This window comes from Papio anubis, chromosome 10 (assembly GCF_008728515.1).
Source record: "Papio anubis isolate 15944 chromosome 10, Panubis1.0, whole genome shotgun sequence".
In the NCBI taxonomy this organism is placed as follows: domain Eukaryota; kingdom Metazoa; phylum Chordata; class Mammalia; order Primates; family Cercopithecidae; genus Papio; species Papio anubis.
Window position 1 is genome coordinate 91,065,463 of NC_044985.1, and position 20,978 is coordinate 91,086,440.

Genomic DNA, 20,978 nt, shown 5'->3' on the forward strand with positions numbered 1-20,978 from the left:
CTCTGCTCAGCGGTGGCGCTGTCCACTGTTGACAAGGCACTCCTGCCACAGTTACTGGCAACAGGAAGACATCGGGAGAGCCTCTCACAGACAGAGCTGCAGATATGGCTTCATTTCAACCAGTACTCTAGGTAAGGCAGTATGATAGTGCAGCTTTGTACCTGACACCTGGGCTCCCCAATCCTTGTCAGTACAGCACCTGTCTTAAGCAGGATGAAAATCTCAACATACTCATTTGAAGAGTTCACAGGGGCTTGGCCAACCAGTCAATGTGGTGCTCAGGTCTGAGTTCAACCTTCCTTCTGAGCTGCAGTTACCTTCTACCAACTCTATCCTGGGCTGGGACAAGAGTCTGCATCTCTGAGAGCAACATACTGCTCTGTCATTCTGACTCCAGTGTGCCATAAACTAGCAGGTTTCCATGGAAGTAGACATATAGGTAAGTCCAGGACTTCCTATCCAGGTAAGTCCCCATCTTCTTCTTATCTAACAACATGTGACAGTGTATTGTTAATGAGTCACTGTAGCCACACAGACGTCCACTTTCAGAAGCAAAGAGTCCCCAGAATTCTCAGTTTTACCCAAAACCCAGACTCCCTTCATCCCTGAATACCACCGCCATCCTCCTCCCGAACCACACACACATACACACACGCACAAATGCACATGATTGTTTCATGAGTGTGGTAAAATATAATTGTTAAGAATGTATTTTAAAAAACAAAGAGAAGCATATTATATCTATCCAATAGTTACACAATACTGTATTCCACAGACTAAATTTACTTTGGAAAATTTAGTTTAAAGCAAACACACATGAATACACACGAAATAAATTACAAAGTTTTACGTCCCCATTTAGACAACCAGTAGGAAATTTTTCCAAGTACCACAATTAAGGCACAAGTAACAGCCCCATTGGAACAAATAAAAAGTTACTAAGTTCCTGCTCGGAAAACTGAATAGAAATCATAAAGAGGAAGAAAGCCAACAAGAAGTAATAGTTTAAGGCATGAAACAAAAGCCTCCCCTACTGCAGAATAGAAAACAATTACACCATACAGCATGTAATAGTTTACAAAGCACTTTCACATCCATATAGCATTTGATTAGAGTAATGCTACTATTATAAGCCCTGCATTTCATATGGGAAACATAGTTTAATAATTTGCTTTGTTCCATACTGATAAAGTCAGGACTAAATTCCAGGTTTTCTGATGACAAATCCCTTGAATTTTCCATGATACCAGTATTTTTCAAACTTCAATTTCATTTCACCTTCACGGATTTTTAACAAACCAGCATTCCATCTGTACAATCATTCCCCTATTATTTTCCTTTTTAATTGCCTCAACTAAGGCATTATATATTAAGGCTGCATGTGTTTTAAATTCTTTTCCTTCAAATGTTCATTAATAGAAGATAATCATAAAATTAAAAACAACAAAATCAAAACAATATTACAAACTTTCCACTGGATGTTTGCCTGTCAAAAGCTCTGAGTGTAAGACCTGTTCTCTTTATTAAAAAAAAAAAAAAAAAAAAATGGAAGAAAGGAAGGGAGGGAGGGAGGTGAAAGGGAGGGGTGAGGAGAGTTTACCAAGCCTTAGAGAGGTGTTAAAGACATGGTACCTCAAAACTGACGATCTCCTTGAGTTAGAAGGACTGAAAGAAAATAGCAATGGGAATAAAACTGCCTCTCAAGGTAATTCTGTGTTATCAACTCTGTGCTCATGAAGCACTGTGTAGCTCAGCCCACCCTTCGAGAAGCAGTTCCCTCAGCCATGCTGCACCATGCATTGTGTTAACATGTTTATTTTTTTTTTTTGAGACAAAGTCTTGCTCTGTCGCCCAGGCTGGAGTGCAGTGCTTGATCTTGGCTCACTGCAACCTCTGGCACCCGGGTTTAAGTGATTCTCCTGCCTCAGCCACCGAAGTAGCTGGGATTACAGGCGCGTGCCACCACGCCCAGCTAATTTTTGTATATTTAGTGGAGAGAGGGTTTCAGCATCTTGGCCAGGCTGGTCTTGAATTCCTGACCTCGTGATCCACCCGCCTCGGCCTCCCAAAGTGCTGGGATTACAGGCGTGAGCCACCGTGCCCGGACTGTGAATATGTTTAAAATATTGAAAGGAGGCTCACATTTCTTAAGCACCCAATACTGGCTTGGACTTAAATAATGATCTCTGAAGCTCAGGCCAATAATGTGCAAATTGAGGAGGGCGGCAGGGAGGGATTGGAAAGAGATGTCTAATGCTCCTCAAGTTCTGCTATTTGTGAAGTCCTGATCTCTATAAATATGGGACATAAAAAAGAGCTCCTGGATGCAAAAGCTGGAGGAAAAAGGCGGGCGCGTTTTGGGTAGGAGGACAACTGGTTTGCATTCTGGTTCTCTTTTGCAGGGAAAACTGTGCAAGGACATTCTATGACCACATAATGTCTGCCTTTCCCTTTCTTTTTCTCTCTCTTCCTTTTTAGAAATTTTTTCAGAAATATCTTAATAGTAGCTAATTCACACAGTTAAATAGTCATTGGTTTTGAAAAATTTTACACACACAAAATAATAATAACCTTGGGCCTTTATTTGGCACTCAAAATTTTTTGAAAAGAAAAAAAAAAAAAGCAATCAGATTGGAAAAAAGGAGGAAGGAGGAACACCCAGTAGCAAGTAATTTTTTTAAATGGCTTTTTTTAATCAGGAAAGGAATGACCCTAAAAATCACCATCTGGTCAACCTAAATGATATCCTTAGTAATATAAGGAAGCCAATATAAAAGAATACATTTTTTTTAAAACACTCCTAATGTAGAATAGCATCCTAAAAGCATTAGAAAAGGAAGGCCAAGTGCCTTGCTGGCAGTATTTGAGTGCCAAGGGTAGGAAGAAAACACATTACTTGATTCTCAGGAAAGTACTTTATTATAATGCCCTGGACTTTTTCACACAAAAAACATCACTTCCTCAGTGAAACAAGTCATATAAAATCCACTTCCACAAAAAAAATAAGCAGTTACAGTGGTTAATGGAATCCTCTACAACATGCTTCTATGTCAGACTAAGAAAACTAAGAATTGGTTACATGTTTTTCTTACACACACACACATACACACACATGGAGTTTTTACTACAACTGACCAGCTGGGTCTCTGGGAGTGGCAAAAGAAACTGTGACAATAGCAGGCTTTTTTGTTAATGAGGGATGTCTGATGAGAAAAAAAAAATTGTTTGGTATTGTCTCATTTTACTCCCACTTAGACCAAGAGGCTGCATGCTCAGGAAAATCAGAGTCAGTTTCCAAATTGGAAAATGTTACAAATACCAATAAGGAATGAACATGCTCTAGAGCAACTGCTAAGCCCAGGCAGGGGGAGGGGTGAACCAGATGGTCTTTTCCATCCCAGATTTCGATGATCTACAACAGAACCTGAATGACTAGGAAAAAGTGAGATGCGATTTGGAAATTGCTTTATAAAATAGAATCCCAAACAAAGACACTCAACAAGGCAGAGAAATCTAAAAGGAAATGAAAATGGTTCTGGGTGAGAGCAGAAAGCAAGTCAGTTTGAGACTATGACTGAAAAATAAAGCTTGCCCCCAAATCAGAATATTTTGGAGGGGAAGGTGCCTTAGAGAGATGCTAGTCACAAGCCCAAATGCATGCTCACTGGGCCAGACATCAGAAATTAAGCCAGGTGGAAATAGTGGGGACAGGGTTAATTGAAGAGTGCACGATCTGTCTAAAAGCATTCAAATTAAAAGGAATTGAAACATGCATGCTGGCCAAATAAAACACATCTTCAAGCCAGTTTGGTCTAGGAGCTTACTGTTTGGTTGTCTGATAATCTCACTGTTCCTAAATCTACCTTCACTGTTCACATGAGGAAACTGAGGACCAGAGAAGTCACATCATTTGATGATAACCACAGAGCAGTCAGTGTATAGAGCAAAGCCAAAGTGCTAGGATCATGTTACACACTGAGATGATGTTAAACAACAGCAAAAAAAAAAATGACATTAAGCCGAAGTCCTCCTCACGCCTTTGGTTCAGGTACACTCAGTTCACATGGTTTATTCTTTTAAGAACAAATTAAATTATCATCTAGTTAAACACAAAGCTAGTGAGAACTGGGGGAAGAAATAGAGGGAGGTTATGCTAAAAAAGAAAAAAAAAAAAACAATGAAAAATTCAGAGTCAGACATTTTATTTCTCAAAAACAATAGTTAAATTTACAGTTAAATGTGCTGCCCTGAGTAAGATATGGCAAATAGAGCCCATTTTATAGACGGGTAAAGTGAGGCACTTAGAATGATTGTGTCATGGTTTATTTTGTAACACATTTTTTAAAGTTAGGTGTTCAAGTTTCCTTCTAGATGCTTCTCAAAGAGCAAAGTGAGGAAAATCACTTCCACTCCTGGCATTGGCTATAAAGAATCTTTTTTTTTTTTTAAGTGTAATTCCAGGGTTAAAAAAAAAACCTCAGGGAGATATATCAAGTAGTGGAAAATCTTCGCAGGAAAATCATGAAGTAGAGAGAAGGATGAGAACATCCTCCCTTGGGGCAGCTGGAAAGAGAGTAGACAAAGAACCGAAAAGTTCCTTCGGGGAGCCCACCTCCTGCTAGCCAATGGGACTTTCCTTCCCTGGTTTCTCTGTAGCTAAGAAAACACAAATATATAATCCACAGAAGGAGAGAATGCAGCCTTCACACGGGGCTGGCATCTCTGAAATAAATCTCTCCATAGGTGCTAGGCTAAACCTTAAATATGAAGATATAATCTTTGAGTTTTATAGCAGCATATGCATGATTCTTCCCCTCCCCCATAAAACTCCAGACAGGAACAACCACATCAAATTACTGCTTTTCAGAGGCCAATTCAAAAACACCCCACTTTATCACAGAAAGAATATTCCTTACGTATGTGAGTGCTTCCATTATGTCTTATTTGAAGGGGGAAAATGAAATAAAAATCCTATCTGAGATATTTATAGATCTCATAAAACCTGATTCACTCTCATAAGCTGCAGTAAGCTCAGTCATCAGGTAAGGCAGAAATGGCAGGTAAAGTAACCAGCACTGTATTATGTTATATATGCCTAATTCTGGTTCCTACAAAAAATAACTGCATGCAAGAAAAATGTAAGATACGTAAGTCATAAGTCAGACTGGACAGAAAGAAAGGGAAACAGACTGGACATTTGCATGAGCAAGCCAAGCAAATTCCAAGGATGTCAAACTAGGCCCAGTTTCCAGGGACAATGGGTACTGCTAGTCCTCCCCCAGTTCCAAGCACAAATTACTTAATGAGAGTTTCTCTTGTGGATGGATAAAGGTACACCATATCCAATGCCCAGCATTCCGCTTTCCCCTGCCTTCCATCATTTATTATCTCCTGGGCACTCCAGGCTCACTGGGATCTTCAACAGACCAAAGACACCACTGAGAGAAAGAGCACTGTGCCTCTGTGTACTATTATTGAGAGGAAAATGGGGAAGGAAAGAGCATTTGTTGAGTGGATGTTATGTGCCAGATACTAGGTCAGAGAGCTGATTCTCATCAGGAATCAAGAACTCCACAAATGACAAACGAGACTCAAAGATGTTAAGTGACTTTCTTAAGGTTCCACCTCTGCTTGATTTCAAAGCCTTCATGTAATTTGTCTACTAGGAAACACTGTGACCTTAAAAAGTGCCTCATACAGTCCAGTCCTTTTACAGATAAGAAAACCAAAGCCCAGAAAGAAGACAGACCAATGAACTACTGGAATCCACACCAGGCCACCGATGGCCAGGTCACAACCTTTGGCTTCTGCCCTAATGTCTCCTACCTAAACAGCAGTCAGTATAGATGTAACAATTAAGAGTGCTGGGCCCTGCTGAGGCTTGGATCTCAGCTCAAATACTTCCAAGTTGTATGATTTTAAGCAAGCCATTCAATACCTCAAATCTCAGCTTTTCCATCTGTAAAATGGGGATAAATAGAATATGCATTTCATACGGTTGTTGTGAGCATTCACTGAAATGATGGATACAGGTGCTCAAATGAGATCATCTTTAGGAAGTGTCCAATACATATGAGACAGGGCTATGATGATTATTTTTATGACAGGAAGATTAGCCAAGTGGAAAGAGGGAAGAGAAAAGTTTATTCCACTAACGGTTTTTTGCAACTCATTTGCTTTGCAGCCACAGTAAGACAACTTGCTTAAGCTTCCTGTGCCCCAATTTTCTCATCCCTGAATGGGAAATTCTGTAATATCTGTCTGCTCTCTAGTTACAGAAAGAATGTGCCAATGACAAAAGACCAGGAGCAAAACGCCCTGAGCCCTTCAAACAAAAGCTCAGCACAGATGTTTGTTAGATTCTCATATGCAAACATGAAAAGCCCCGTCACAGTGGAAATCATCTCTTGGTCCATATTAAAAAAAGGCAAGAACCTTGAGAAGGGGAGGAGAATGTACAAATTAGGGCTGAACAATCATAGAAGAAATGAAGTTGACTCGGGTCTGACCTTGAGCAGCATCTCATCACCCTCAGGAGAATCAGTTCTGCATAGGGCCCCACAGAAGACTCCTTCAACACCATAGTCAGAAGCTGCACTTCACGAACATGGTCTGTAGTGACCATATGAACAAAGGCTAAAAGCTCAAAAGGTAGGGGGTGCTGGGGTGGAAAGAATCTATTTCCACTCCTTTGTATGCTGAGCAAATTTGCCGCCTCTCCAAAAATAAGCACCAACATTATGACCACTCCACTGAATTCCTGCTAACTCGGCTCTGGAAGGTGAATGTGAGAACGGGGTCAAGAGCAGGTGTGCACTCCCTTGCAGGGCAATTGCTCTACAGCTAATTGCCGTTTTCACAGCTGGGTTGAGCTTTCCAAAAGGCATCCTTCAACCCTGAGCTCTGAGCTCCTCTCCTGATGTTCTCTCTTGCCAACCATACCCCATCAAAGACAGTTTACAGATGAAAGGATGTAGCTACAGGACATACAATTTTGCAAACATCACAGTTTGAAAAAGAGGCGTTTCTAAGGCTTCTTTGTGAAGATCACTACACGCCCACAGTCATTACCACAGGAGCTAAGCCTTCTATGGGTGTGAAGGCAGCCTCCTTGCCTGAATGTCCTCGGCAGCAATTCTTCCACAGTTTATTTTTGCTCCTCTTACTAGAAAGATGGATCCTTTGAAATTCTTTATAAACAGACTCTACTTCCAAACACTGTGGTTGGTCAGTAAGAAAATGGAGAGCTGCTACCTAATGCCTCCCCAGCATCGTCCAACAGATGTACATGCATGCATCCAGCCCTTTCAAACCACGGAGCAGGCTGAGGGGAGTGGAAAATCATGGCCAAGGGCCTACTGAGAATGAATTATTTGAAACCCAGCAAGGCTGGAGTTTAAAGCCCAACACCACCAAGTTTCCAGAAATGGAATTTGACCAGGTTAAGCAAACTCCTGAAGGGTCATAGGAAATGTGAGCCAAACAGACTGCCTTAGACACTTTAGGGTGAGGGAAAGCAAAGCAAGAAGGATGAAACAACACTTGGGCAGCTGCTATTAACAAAAGTGCCAGATGAAGCACATCCACCAGCATGATCCTGTTTTACTATAAACCTCCGGTCTGTGTGGATTCCAAATTACACAAGACATTAAATATTTCAATAGAATTAGGTAACCCCAACTCTGATATACCATTAAACCCTCTATACATCAATGGCTCAATGCCTTGACTGCATATTGGAATTGCCTGAAAGCTTTACAAACACTGATGCCTGGGTCCCTCCCAAACAGATACTGATTTCATTGGTCTGGGGTGCAGCCACGACTGAGAACCACTGAAAAAGGCATAGTCAAATCTTAAGTCATAGTCATAACATGCTCCTCAAATAACTATCGAATGCCCACTGTGTGCAAAGCTTTCTAAGAAGCAGGTGATACACTAAAAGTTGACTACCAAAACTATACCCAAGGCATCAACTCCTCCTTAAAGCATAAACCTAACAGGAAAAATGACACAACAGAAAAGAAAAAAAAAAAAAAGAAAGAAAAGCTTCATTATAACTAAAAACTGTAAAGCATCATGAGGAAGTAAAAAGTTCTGCACAAGAGTATGGAAATCATAGCAGTTACAGTTGGCTGGTAGCAAGGGAGGGAGTTTGGCACCCATTTGAAAGTTAAGGGATGGGTGGAACTTGGACAAAGAAAATCAGGAAGGGGAGAGGGAGGAGGAGGAAAAAGGCTAAAGAAAACAACAAAAATAAAGACAGAAGCAGGAAAAGCATAGTCACTTAATTTGGATGGCATTTACTACACGTAAACGTGAAAAGGGGGGAAACTTACAAATACTATGTAGACCCAGTCTTGGAACACCCGGACCCTTGGAAGTCTGGCCTCATGCTATGTATAAGAGGGAGCCATGAACAGTTTGAAAGCAGGCCACCTGGGGTGATGGTGGCAGAAAGGCAAGTCCAGGGAGGTGACAGGGATGGTGGCAAGGCAATGGCCAAGGCTGTCATCCATGACAGGCTGATGCTAAAGTACCTCGGAAGCCACGTCAATGGGATTTTTCAATTAATTTTAGACTTCTGCTAATTAGATCTTTTAATCTAATTTTTCATTAGATTCAAGAAAAAGAAAGGAGTTACAATGACTAGAATGTCAAACTCAGATCATGAGACAAATAATTACATTATTAAAAGAAATAGGGAGGCCGGGCGCGGTGGCTCAAGCCTGTAATCTCAGCACTTTGGGAGGCCGAGGCGGGTGGATCACGAGGTCAGGAGATCGAGACTATCCTGGCTAACATGGTGAAACCCCGTCTCCACTAAAAATACAAAAAAGTAGCCGGGCGTGGTGGCGGGCGCCTGTAGTCTCAGCTACTTGGGAGGCTGAGGTGGGAGAATGGCGCGAACCCGGGAGGCGGAGCTTGCAGTGAGCCGAGATCACGCCACTGCACTCCAGCCTGGGAGCACAGCGAGACTCCATCTCAAAAAAAAAATAAAGAAATAGGGAAACCAGGAAAAAGGAAGCAGTCCATGGAAGAAGTTGATGAGTCAGGGGTTTAGGACATACTCAGCTGAAGTGACGGTGGAACAACCCCAAAGTCCATCTTGCTTGTTGCTTATTTCCTGTTAGAAAAAAATGAGAGCCTGAAACCCAGGGACATATCTGGAGGTGGAGATGTAGATTACAGCTGTGAGGAGATGAAGACGCCCTGAACCGGGCAGAAGATTTTCACCTCTAAGATGTTAGCGGTGAAAGAGATCTGTGAGGCACATTCCGGGACAGAACCTTCACCATCATAATTACCAGAGATTCAAGGAGGTAGGGAAGGGCAAAAAGTAACTGGGGAAAAACTGGAGCAAAAAAGTCAAATGAGCCCTTCCATTTTCCTTTCCTCATTAGGGACAATGGTAAAAATGAGGCCTACTTCATCCATCAGACCTCAAAAGACTTTTTGAAAAACCTCTCAGAGGTTGAGTTTCTTCACTCCTGCTTATTACAACCCTCTCAAGAATTTAAATACATTTCAGAAGATTTTCATAAACTGGCACATGGGTTGCTGGTAAAGTTTCGGGCACTCTCTTTGCTGGTGAGGTGTCAGAAACAAAGCAATTTCATGTTTGTTGCTTTCTACTTCCATTTAGTCCTATATTCCATCCAACCCCCTACCACATATGCCCCATTGCATACCCTTCATACAGTCACTCCATTTGTTATTATTTAAACGACAATAATTTTTATAAGACTCGAGTTATAATTGGGGGCTATTTTGTCGGTACAGTGTATATTTTCCAATTTACCACACATTAAAAGTGGAAAAAGAATCAAATCACACAAGTAAGCCTTCTCCAAAATATTCAATAATTTGGTCTAGAACCTAGCCAATCCCAAAATTCCATGTACCAGTACTCTTAAAAATAAAAAGGGAATTTTCTTGCCTCCTTGAAGGCAAAAAAGAAAGAGAAAAGAATCAGAAACGAGTCAAGGTATATTCAGGTGACGGAAAGCAAGTAATCTGGTCTGGGCATCTGAGAGACCTGGGCTCTGAAACCATCAGTGTTAATAAGCTGTGTGACCTTGGAGAGTGTAATGCCTCTGGCTTTAACAATCACTTAGTTCAACCCTAGTATTTTAGAATTGAGGAAACTAAGACCCTTTCAAGATTTGAAATTCTGACATTCTATGTTCCTCGCTTTGGTACAAGGCTGAGAACCTGACTTTCAAAATGACCCTCAGGAAATGTCAATACACCCACATTCAAAAATAGATATCGCATATGGCTCTATGTTAATTATTTTAATTACCTCTAATCATTTCCGAATGGCACAGACATGGGCACTGTTTCCTGGCCATTATGGACATGTGTATTCACACTGTATACTCATCTGCCCTAAAAGTATCCAGCCCACAACATGCCATTAGCTGAAAGCTTTTTCACAACAGAACTTAGTAAATCTCAAGCATGTTTTATAAACAAGGTTGGAACAATGTGGGTAATACAGACAGGCACAGGTCAGTGTTCCAACATAGAACTGAATGTTTCTTTCTTTCTTTCCTTCTTTCTGGCACTCATGCTCTATTCTGTTTAACTTAATTATGAACATGCATTCTCTGTCCTACTAGAGGCAAGCTCCTAGAGGGCAGAATGTATATCCAATTCAATTTTGCATTGCCCAAATACAGTATTATGCACATAACAAGGGCTTAAGGAATGAAGTATTTACTGTGGAATATTTTCTATACTTGAATATAAACAACAAAAATCCCACAAGGTGCACTAGGTCCATCTACCAGCTCAATGAGGAATGGTATCCCCCTGAAATCAGAAGTCACTCCCACCTCAATTGGGCTGATACTAGACTCAGATCTCAAGGCTTACTGCAAATGCTCAGCCATAACATTTATATATCAAGCATGTGGTACTGCTCCAATGGAGGGGAGATGGACATGATACGTTTAAACAGGACCAAGTTCTTAGGGTCACACCAAATACTCCGAGAAGGAAAACTAAAGGGACGTAGGGCGGTAGAAATAATTCTGCCAATTAGCAGGAACAAATCAGGGCAAGGTGGGAGCAGAGCAAAATCACGAACAATCTTAGGTAATAGTATGTCCCAGTAATGGCAACACTTTGTTTATTTGGGGAATTTTAGATAGAATAAGGATATGTATATTCTAAAACGAGTATACAGTATAACAGAGAGGAGCGTTTTTTAACTTGTCAATGTTACATGTAACATGAATAATTAGACACTATCATTTGTTTCACCAACTTTAACACCATTAGTAGTTTTCTAATCACTGTACTTGGTAAAATTTGGCATTCTGGGGTTAAAACATTCCCCCCTTCCCCCACCGTTTATGCTAAGCAAGCAGTCAGTTGATTTGGGAGAACAAAGGGACTTCTGGAGAGAGGAAATCTCTGCCCCTCGCCCTCTGGCACCATTCAAGTTAAGTTGGGGAGCTGTCCTAAACTTTCAGCAAACCGCAATTCTAACACATACGCTAACTAATATATCGAGTGAACTGGAATCACAGAGCCATTTTCTGCATTTGCCAGTCGTGGGGTCCAGCAAAGATAATTAAAAGCCCATTGCACAATACTATAAAATGAAAAGATAAGGGGTATCCACCGACCCGTCTGGAATCAGACCAGCCATCCTATCAACTTCAGCCAGATGGGACTGGCCAGAGGAAACTGTATTCTTTCCTCAGCAGGCACAGAGAGCGATTAAAGAAGATTGTAACGTCTTCTTGTACTCAAAAACTTAAAACACGAGAATTCTCTGAAGGGAGTAGAATGCGAAGATTCATAAGCGAGTGGCTATTAAAGTCCCCATTAGGACCCTCTCTAAACTACCTCCATTTAAGTGGAGAGGCAAATTAGCCCCCACTGGCATTTATGTTTAGAAGAGGCTGGAAGAAAGAAGCAGCCCACATTTGGATGCTTAAGGTCTCCGACATACCCATACATAAATCATTTCAGGGCAAGGCTGTCATCCTGCATCTTCTGCTCTGCCTTTTAAATGGATGGGACCCCAACATCCCATTCTCCTCAGGGTAAGGAGTGGGGGTGGGAAGTTCACGGAGAACAAAGAATAGTGACTTCCTTTTCCCCCTACTAAAGACAGATGTAGTAAAAAAATAACTACATTATAATGTTTGCCCACTTTAAAATACCAAACTGCAAACAGGTAGACTGAACAATAATGTTTGAGAGCCCCTAAATCTACACAAAGATGTGTCTATTAAAGGAACATGGAAATGAATCTATTAAAGAAAGGCTAAGTGTGATTGATTGCAGTCACACGTGCTTTCATTTGTAGAGCTACATCTATTTAGTGATTGCATCTTTATAAAGATACATTCTGGATAACAGGGGCAGTTATATTTTTATTTCATCTACCAAGTTGCTGTTTCAAATAAAGAAACAGATTTACAGTAACTGAAGAACACACAAATCACATACAAAAAAAAAAAGCCAGTTATTTTATCCTTTGAGTGTGGCTAGCAAGGCTCCTTTGTGTCTACAAATTTCCCTGGGTGGTGCTGTTGCCAAGAAATTCTAATTCATGACAAGGTTTTCTGCGAATTGGGGACAGAGGCAAACCTGCGGATGGACAGACCCTACAGTTTGCTTTGTCTTCTGGCGGATATACCTGGTGGCCCAGGCCTGCAGAAGGAAGTGCAAAGGCAAGATCTTCACATAAAAGGAGAAGCAATGTGGCTCACAGACCAAATCCCATCCCTGGTACCATGAGGCTGTTCTTGGAATGCAACCATTTCTGTAGGTTTTCCCCTAGAGATTCCTTATACCAAAGGCCCTCATAAAAATTGTTTCAGGGTGCCTGAAACCAAGATGAAATTGCAGTGTTATGGGGACACTTTAGTCCTTACAGTAGCCAAGTATGCCATTAGTTTAAAACAATAGGGGAATGGGGGAGGAGAGAGGAATGTTCTATGATTTATTTATTTGTTTCCAGTAGCAGTGGAAAATTTTCTCCCAGCAAAGAGAGACCTGAAACTGACCCCATCTGCCAATTATGAATCAGCATTAACAATAAACATAATTCCATAAGACTTTTCAAGCAAACATGAGATGCTCCTCAATGACACGATGCAAAGCTAAGTCCAAATAAGACTTAGATCATCACTGCTTGACCTGCACTCATGAAATAGCAGACTAGAGATAGAATATATAAAAGTTCTAAAAGTCTTTATATATTCTAGAAGAAAATAAAAGCATTGTATCATATTCTTTTTATTTTCTAAGTCAGCAGTGTGTCTAAAAACAAAATCATGATTTCTATTGGCAAAAAAAGTCATGAATGAGTTTCCCTTTACCCATATCAAGTGGTACCCCATAAGAAACTCTGGTTTCTGTCCTACCCTTGACCTTTTCCTACTTTTGCTCAGACAGCTCTTGGAAATTTTCTTACAAGTTTTCAAAGCGCTTACGGCTGGTAGTCTTAAGAATTGTGCGTCAGCTGAATTCTATAAAATAATAGACCACATGAGCACAGTGTAATTTACAGTTATATGACAGGCAGAAAGATGTTACTTGGGCCAAGTGCTTAAGTATGCAGTCAGAGCCCAGGAATGGAGAGCTGTTAATGTGTGACGTCCATTTGGATTTCAGAATTATACCAGCAACAATTATTTTCAGACTTGGAGCTATGTGGCTAAGGCATCATTGCCAGAAAATCCAATGTCAAAATGAGGATCTCCCTGACAGGAGGTGGCCCTGCCACAGTCAGTGACTTTGTCACAGGCTCACTGACTATTAGGCAGGACAATTATCCCATATCCTAAGTTTAAAATAAAATCCCCAAATCATTTATCTTCAATTTTCAAATGTAAAAATGTTCTTGAGTTTATCATCGAAGCCACTCTTTCTCTAGAAACCAAGTCAGATTATCAGAATCTCCGTATTTCGCTCATCTCCATGAGCCCAGGTACATTGTTCACTTTAAGAAGAACAACTAATAATTACTCCTCATTTGACCTCTAAAATCTGATTACCCCAGAGCATAAGGAAACTTCTTCCTGTCTGGGGTTCTTTGCAGAAATCTTGCTGAGCTGTTTTGAGCAAAAGAGTCTCAAAATTTCATCATCTGATAGTTGATTTGGAACTAACAGCTGCATATCACCATCACCACCCCTTATACTCAGAAGCAGCAAGACGGTTTGGGGAGGGGGAAGAAGGAAGGGATAGAGGCTAAAGGTTTTGTCATCAGTGTAAACCTATGGTCGTAGTCGCCTTTATATAGAGCAGTTGAGACTATGGAGTCCAGAGCATAAAGCTCACTGGAGTGATATATTGTTTATTAGTGCTTCCCCACAAGTTATGCATCAGTATTGGCTATAAGCATGCCGCTGAATAAGTTGGCTAAGGGTTTTAAGGTGAGAGTGGCTGGCAGTTAGAGAGGGTTAAGGCAAGAAGTGAGGGGGTTCCGAGGGGTGAAAAATCCTTTGCCTGTAGAAACTGAACTAGAGCTTCCCTGAAGGGGGAGGAGGCAGAGGAGCAGGGGGAGGAGGGGAGAAGGAAGAGCAGAGATGGCTTCTTAGGAAACAATAGATCTAATACATCCTCTAATTGTCAAACCAGTGATGTTTCTTTGCAGATCTAGAGTTTGTCCTGGATGGTCTAGCCAGATCTAGAAAAGCAGGTTTCCTGTGAAGAGACCTTCCTCCAAATCTGGCTTTACTACTCTGAAAACTTGAACCAAAACAAAGTTGCATGATTCATCAGTAGGGAACGTTCTAACAAATAAAGCCAACTTTCTTCCTTCTAACACTGCTTAACAGTTAGTCACAAACAAGGGCTGCCTTGGGCAGGCTGACTAAATCAACAGATTCCCTTCTCTAACCTGTCTAGACAGTTGTTAATATGCAACCGATTCCACACCAGTGGGCTGACAGTGTGAAATGAAGGCTATTTCAGAAAATGAAATTCAGGCAACATTTTGGTTTAATTAGCATTGGAAATAAAAGGAAGAAAAAGATCCAGTGAGGCCCTTCATGAGATACACTCTCGTTAAGGATAAGGATGCATCGAATAAAGACTTTATGCTAAAAATATGTGAACTGTGTATGTGTTCACAGAGAGACAGTCAAGCATCTGCCAGCGTCCTTGGACAGGAATGCATGTGTGGACACACTGACACCAGAGGCCAATACCTGGAGGAAAACTCACAGCCTCTGACCAGAAGAGAACTAGTTACAATGGTACAGTTAGAGGATCCGCTTTGCCACTCAGCTCCTTATACCAAAAGCCAAGCCTCTTTTGCTAAAGCAGCGACTGTTACATCTCAGTCTCAAGCTGGCAAATCCTGCTTTGGATCCCGGCAGAGGAAATTCAGCCGTTCATTAGCCTTAACAAGCTGCTGTCACTAAGCGGAGAAGTTACATGAGCAGCCACACACCGAATCTCTCACAGCCCTCCCCTCAAGGGCAAGCGGGTTTCTCCAGGACGGACTGTACAAGTTCACACTTCCTATGTGCAAATCCGGACTGTCTTCTTGGACTTTCCATGGTGCACACTGTAGAATTTTTAAATACCCGTGTCCCCCTGCCCCCACCCACCATCTTTCCTGCAGAATGTCCCCTCAGCAGCTCCTAATCGCTGCTGAAAAAAACCACTGTTTCCGCAGCAGAGCCAGCACTTTCCACTGACCAGCACTTTCTTTATTCCACTTCACAAAGCCCAGTGAACTTGTCACCAGCCCCGCTTCATCCTCCCTGGGACGGCTAGCCAACTTGGCATCGGTGCCCTTCAGCATCCTAGGAGTTTCTTAACTAGTCCTCTAAGACAAAGTCAGAGGCATGGAAGCACACATCAGTCTTTGTCTGAGGTTGTGCTGCCTAACTAGAGAAGGACCCTAAACAAAAAAGAGAAACAAGGACACGCATAGAGGCATCACACTGGGAAAACCTACAATGCATTGTCAGCCTCAGCTACATCTTCCCGTCCTCCTTGAGTATCTTTTGTCACTGGGCTCTTTTCTCTTTTGCCTACCTTCTAATCTCAAAATCAAGCTCCTATTCTTTATTGACACTCGCTAATTACTGAAAAACACTCCGCTTTGCTCCTGCCCACCCTCCCCCCGCCCCCCATCCGATGGTCGTAAGCACCAGTTGAAATAGATGAACCTGATTTCAGGTACCAAGTGGGTAGAGCTCATGCATGCGAGAACGTGGTCCCTGTCAGCAATCGCTCCTAACACACCAAACCACCTTCCCACCCGGCTCCTCCGAACCCCAGAAGTTCGGCAGGTCTCTGATAGGGGACAGCAAACCCGACAACGTGTGCGCAGGGATGTGTGTTGGCGACTGAAACGCAGGCAGCTCGGACCGGCTGCTCAGCTCGGCACACTACGAGGTTAGGGGTGGGTGGAGAGGTAAGCGCAGATGACTGTTTCAGAAAACATTTTCAACAACAGACAGCCAAAAAGGAAGGAAAAAAAATCAAACAAACAAACAAAAATTTCGACCCAGAGCCCACACCAACGCAGCCCCTGCGTCTCCGCCGCCACCACACGATTTACACAAGTAATTTAAATCATTCACCTGCTGCCAGGTCTCCTCCAGGGATGGCAAAGCTGAGAAGTAGCCGGTGTCGTGGACAAGTTGTAGCTCCTGGAATATACTATAACTAGCCAACACGTCCATGCTGCTGCTGCCGGGCAAAACGGGAGGCAAAACCCTCCCCCGAACACAGTTGGGGCTGTTTGTTTGTCAGTCTGTCTGGCTCACCCCCCAAGAAGGCAGACATCCAGTGGCCCTTTTGTTTTGTTTTGTTTCAGTCAACTAAAAAGGAAAAAAAAAAAAAATCAATGCAGGAGAGGGAGAGAGGAGGTGAGAGAGGAGCGAGTGAGTGGGGTGGATGGAGAGAGGCATCCAGCGTGTACAGTGCAGACGACTGCCAGGAAAAGGGGACTTCTCCACGGGAGTAACAATTCCCTTCCAGGGCTCTAATCACTCCAGCTCGTGGATCAGGAAGGGGGATGCAAACTCACTGACACGAAGCTGCCATCTATTTCTGCAGCGCTGTTCGCTCCTAATGCAATCTTTGCTCTTTATTTTGGGAGGTTGCATTTTTTTCTCTCGCGATCGCTTCTCTCCCCCCCTTCCCCTCCCCCCCCCCCCCCCCTACTCCATCCTTGCTAGTTTGTAGTCTTCCCCCTCCCTTTTCTCCTCCTCCTGCTCTTCCCCCTCCCCAAACTCCCTCCCTCCGCCCGGTTCTCCGCGCAGCCGTGGGATCTCGGAGGAGGGCGTCCATTAGGCCGCGTGTGACCATGTAAGGTAAACAGGGGGCTCATGAAGTCACTGAGGACCAATGGGGAGCCCGGAGCGGGGCCTGGGGCGGGGCTTGGCCCTGGCGGCGGGCGCGGATTGGCGCGCTGCGGATCTCCCTGCTGCCTTACAAGGCGGTGCGAGGCGAGCTATTTTTAGAGGGCTATATAAGGGGGCTGAGGCGGCCGCCGGGCGGCCGGGGAGCGCGAGCGCAAGGGACGGGGAGGGTCGCGGCGACACTCGCGCCAGCTCCCGGGACGCCAGGGCGGATGGGCTCGGGTTGGTCGGCGGCCTCCGACCCTCGACTAGGTGCCTGGCGGAGCCCGGTGCGTCCGGAGCCCGCGCCCCTCAGAGGGGTCGCGCGTCGCCGCGGCGGCGCTGAGGCTGGCGGTCGGGAGGTGAAAGTCCGGATTGCGGGGTCAGGACGCCTCCTGGAGGGGGCGCGGCGCAGGGGGCCGCGGGAAAGCCGCCGAGGGCGCGGAGCGGGAAAGGAGGACACTGGCCACCTCGCCTCCGCCTGGGCACGGGGCAAGGGGGACCCACGCGTGGCGGTGCCGGGGAGGTCCTCACGTACTCAAAAACAAGCAGAAAAGGCATCCAGGGCCCGTTCCCGAACTCCCCACAGACTGGCAGGGTGCAGAGAAGCGCCTGAGGAGGAAGTGCCACACAATGGGCGAGAACAAAGGGGAGCGGAGCGAGACTGCGGCCTGCGCCCGCCCCCTGCTTGCGCACAGTCCCCGCCCCGCCCCGCGGGCGCCGCCGCCGCCGCCCTCCCGCGCCACCTTCTGACCCCGAGCTGGAGACCCGGTCTGGAGTCCGGCGGCTAGAGGTGGTTGCGAGGAGCCTGTTGCTCGAGTGTGCGATGAAGAGGCTAGAGGGAGCCTAGGTAGATGGGGGAGGCAGGCTGGAGCTGGCAGCTTGCAAGGGGGCCTTTACGTGAGGCTCCCCATGGGGTCTGCAGCGAGTTGTCCGCAGAGCTGTGATGGTGAGAGGAGGAACTCGATTTCTCGTTTTCTGGAGTTGGGATGTAGACATACAGAGATCTGTTACATCTGAGATGAAAACCCTGCACAGTACACGTTAGGGTTGGCCAATTGTTTGCTTGACCTTAAATGGTTAGTGTGGTTTAAGCTTCCCCAAAATGCACTGTGAGCTGAGCTTCCACTTTTGGAATGATTGCAGAATTCGGTGCTTAAGAGATGAGAAACCGTTCTACCAGTAATGGAAGAAACACTTCACCTAATCACCCTCCTTGTCTTTCCCTCCCTTTGACTATGTAGGACTCGAAAACAGAACATTTGAAAGATTCTACTCTATGAAACAAGCACAGATTGAAATTCAGTATTTGCCAAGGAACATTAAGCAGGAGTTACTGGGCTTGAGGAAAGCCTGATTTATTTACTTGTTAGTGTCTGGAATTATGTTGGCCAGATTCATAGCATTCATTGTATGAGTATAATTGGTACATTTACTCCAATGTAGATGCAGACGCATCTGCAATTAGATGTGCAAGGACGCTGCCAGCTAACTAGCTGCATGACTTCGAGCGAATTACTGGGTCAGAACTTCTACCTACCCATCTCAGAAACAGAAATAGTGGCATCCACGTTGTCTAATTGTTATGAAGAGTCAGAATATCTTTGGTAACTCACCTAGCATAGTATCTGACACTATTAGGTGAATACTAAATATTAGCTATCATTGGCTCCCCACTTGAGCTACGTAAACTAATAGGACCATTAGGAGAATATACTATTGGATCTTGGAGATAGAGGAAAGGTAGAAACTCCTTGCTAGTTTGTTACAAGGTGTCCTCTCCTCTGACCCCCATGCTGTTTCAACTCGGGGGATGGGCAGGAGCCATTGAGAAACACTAGGGCAAAAATATGTTTACGAATAATAGGGAAAGGAAAGGAACTTGGGTATAGAAAAACTAGAGGCAAAAGGTGAGGCAAGACCAACCAAGTAATTTGGTACTTGAGACTCAAGTGAACTTACGTGTGTCACATTATAACCATTTTTGAATAAAACAGGACATATCGGTTAACGTGAGTTTCAAGATTTTATAAATAATAGTTACCATTTATTAAGCACTTGGAGTGTGCCGTATGTACATAAACATTTTATATGCAATGTCTCATTTAATCTTAAGGACAGCCCCAAGGTTTGCACTTTCATTATCCCCAACTTTATGGATGAAGATACCCAGGCTTGGAAATACTAAATAAGTTGGTCAAGGTCTCACAACCTGGAAGTGGTCAAGCAGGGATTCAAATCCAAGAGCATCTCACTCCCCACACTGTTCTACACTGAGCTTTGTATGGTGAAAAATGGTCAATATATGTTTTAAGTCAATATATGTTTTAAGTCAATATATGTTTACAAAAATTGCTTGGGTGGGGCCGGAGGAGGGGGCTTCCATTGAGACTTTTCCTATGTAACTATCAGCCATCTGACTTGCAAAAGGACTCAACCAAAATTTTACAAAGCAAATACTGCAAACCTCATTATGATCTTTGCTCCAAGCTTTGTAGAATATTTTAGATTCATTTTAAGAGATTTATGCAGCAAGGCATTCTGAAAGGCACATTTTCAATATTAGTTATATTTAGCTACTTTTCATAGCCTAGAGACCCAAGATTCACATTGCAAAACACATGCAAGGTATCCAAATGTACAAAGTAATCAAATTAAGATCACAAGAGAACTTTGGCAGTTCAGCAAACCAAAATAAACTGCACTGTTATCACTACCACTTACTCATTACCTTCTTTGTACCTGGCATTTTACACATACCTCTGATCTCCACAATCCTGTGAGGGAGCTGTTAGTGCTCCGTTTTTTTAGATGAAGATACTGAAGTTTAGAGAGTGCATGTAATTTGCTCATTGCCATGGGTCTAGTAAGCGGTAAAAGCAGATTGGAATACAGGTCTGCCTCCAAATTGACTCCAAAATCTGTCTTCTCCACAAGTGTTACCTTGGGAGGTACTCATTTTACTTCTAATAATGTCACTCTTCGGAAGTGATCCTATAGGAGACACCCTAGAGTAAATAATAATTATCCCCCCACCCGGGAGAGCTTAGAAATAAATGAGGATATTTTAAGAATAAAATAGTAAAAATTTAATATGTAAATAGACACATTCAAGGCATCAGGCTTTTTCCACCAATAAAATTCTGCTTCATGCGTATAGGAAGTCTTTATTATCCCAGTGTGATTAGTACTCCTGAGAGTAAATCCACTTAAAACAGGGACCAAATTTCAGACCAATCAGTGAAGAAAGGTTTGCCTGAGACTTGATATGAAAATAAAACTCAATGTTATTAAAATGCATTTATTCTGTGCTGTATGGGCACACCTCATTTTATTGTACATAGCTTTATTATGCCATGCAGATACTGCTTTTTTATATAAATCGAAGGTTTGTGGCAACTCTGCTTGGAACAAGTCTTATCAGCATAATTTTCCCAACAACATGTACCCACTTTGTGTCTCTGTAACGTTTTGGTAATCCTCACAGTATTTCAAACTTTTTTGCTATTATATCTGAAAATGGTGATCTGTGATCAGTTATCAGTTTTACTATTGTAATTGTTTTGAGGCACCATGAACTGTGCCCAGATAAGATGTAGAACTTAATAACTAGTGTGTGTGTGCGTGCTGATTACTCTACCAACT

The 20,978-nt window shown here is 43.2% G+C and overlaps 2 protein-coding genes across 6 annotated transcripts in view; one reads left to right on the top strand and one right to left on the bottom strand.

Moving 5' to 3' along the window:
• The window catches only part of KLF7 (Kruppel like factor 7), a 91,895-nt gene extending 74,605 nt beyond the window's left edge, over positions 1-17,290 (bottom strand). For 4 of the 5 annotated variants that reach the window (XM_009182889.4, XM_003907865.5, XM_031651481.1 and 1 more), the window contains exon 1: positions 16,572-17,290. In XM_009182889.4, the coding sequence (XP_009181153.1) occupies positions 16,572-16,673 (102 nt within the window). In that variant the 5' untranslated portion in view covers positions 16,674-17,290. The remainder of the gene's footprint in view (positions 1-16,571) is intronic. The other variant, XM_031651482.1, reaches the window with a different exon arrangement.
• Positions 17,291-17,514: 224 nt separating this feature from the next.
• LOC108581398 (eukaryotic translation initiation factor 3 subunit A-like) lies at positions 17,515-18,763 on the top strand. Its single transcript, XM_021923910.2, has one exon. The coding sequence runs from the start codon at positions 17,567-17,569 to the stop codon at positions 18,122-18,124; it is 558 nt and encodes a 185-aa protein (XP_021779602.1). The 5' UTR covers positions 17,515-17,566; the 3' UTR covers positions 18,125-18,763.
• The last annotated feature ends 2,215 nt before the right edge of the window (positions 18,764-20,978 follow it).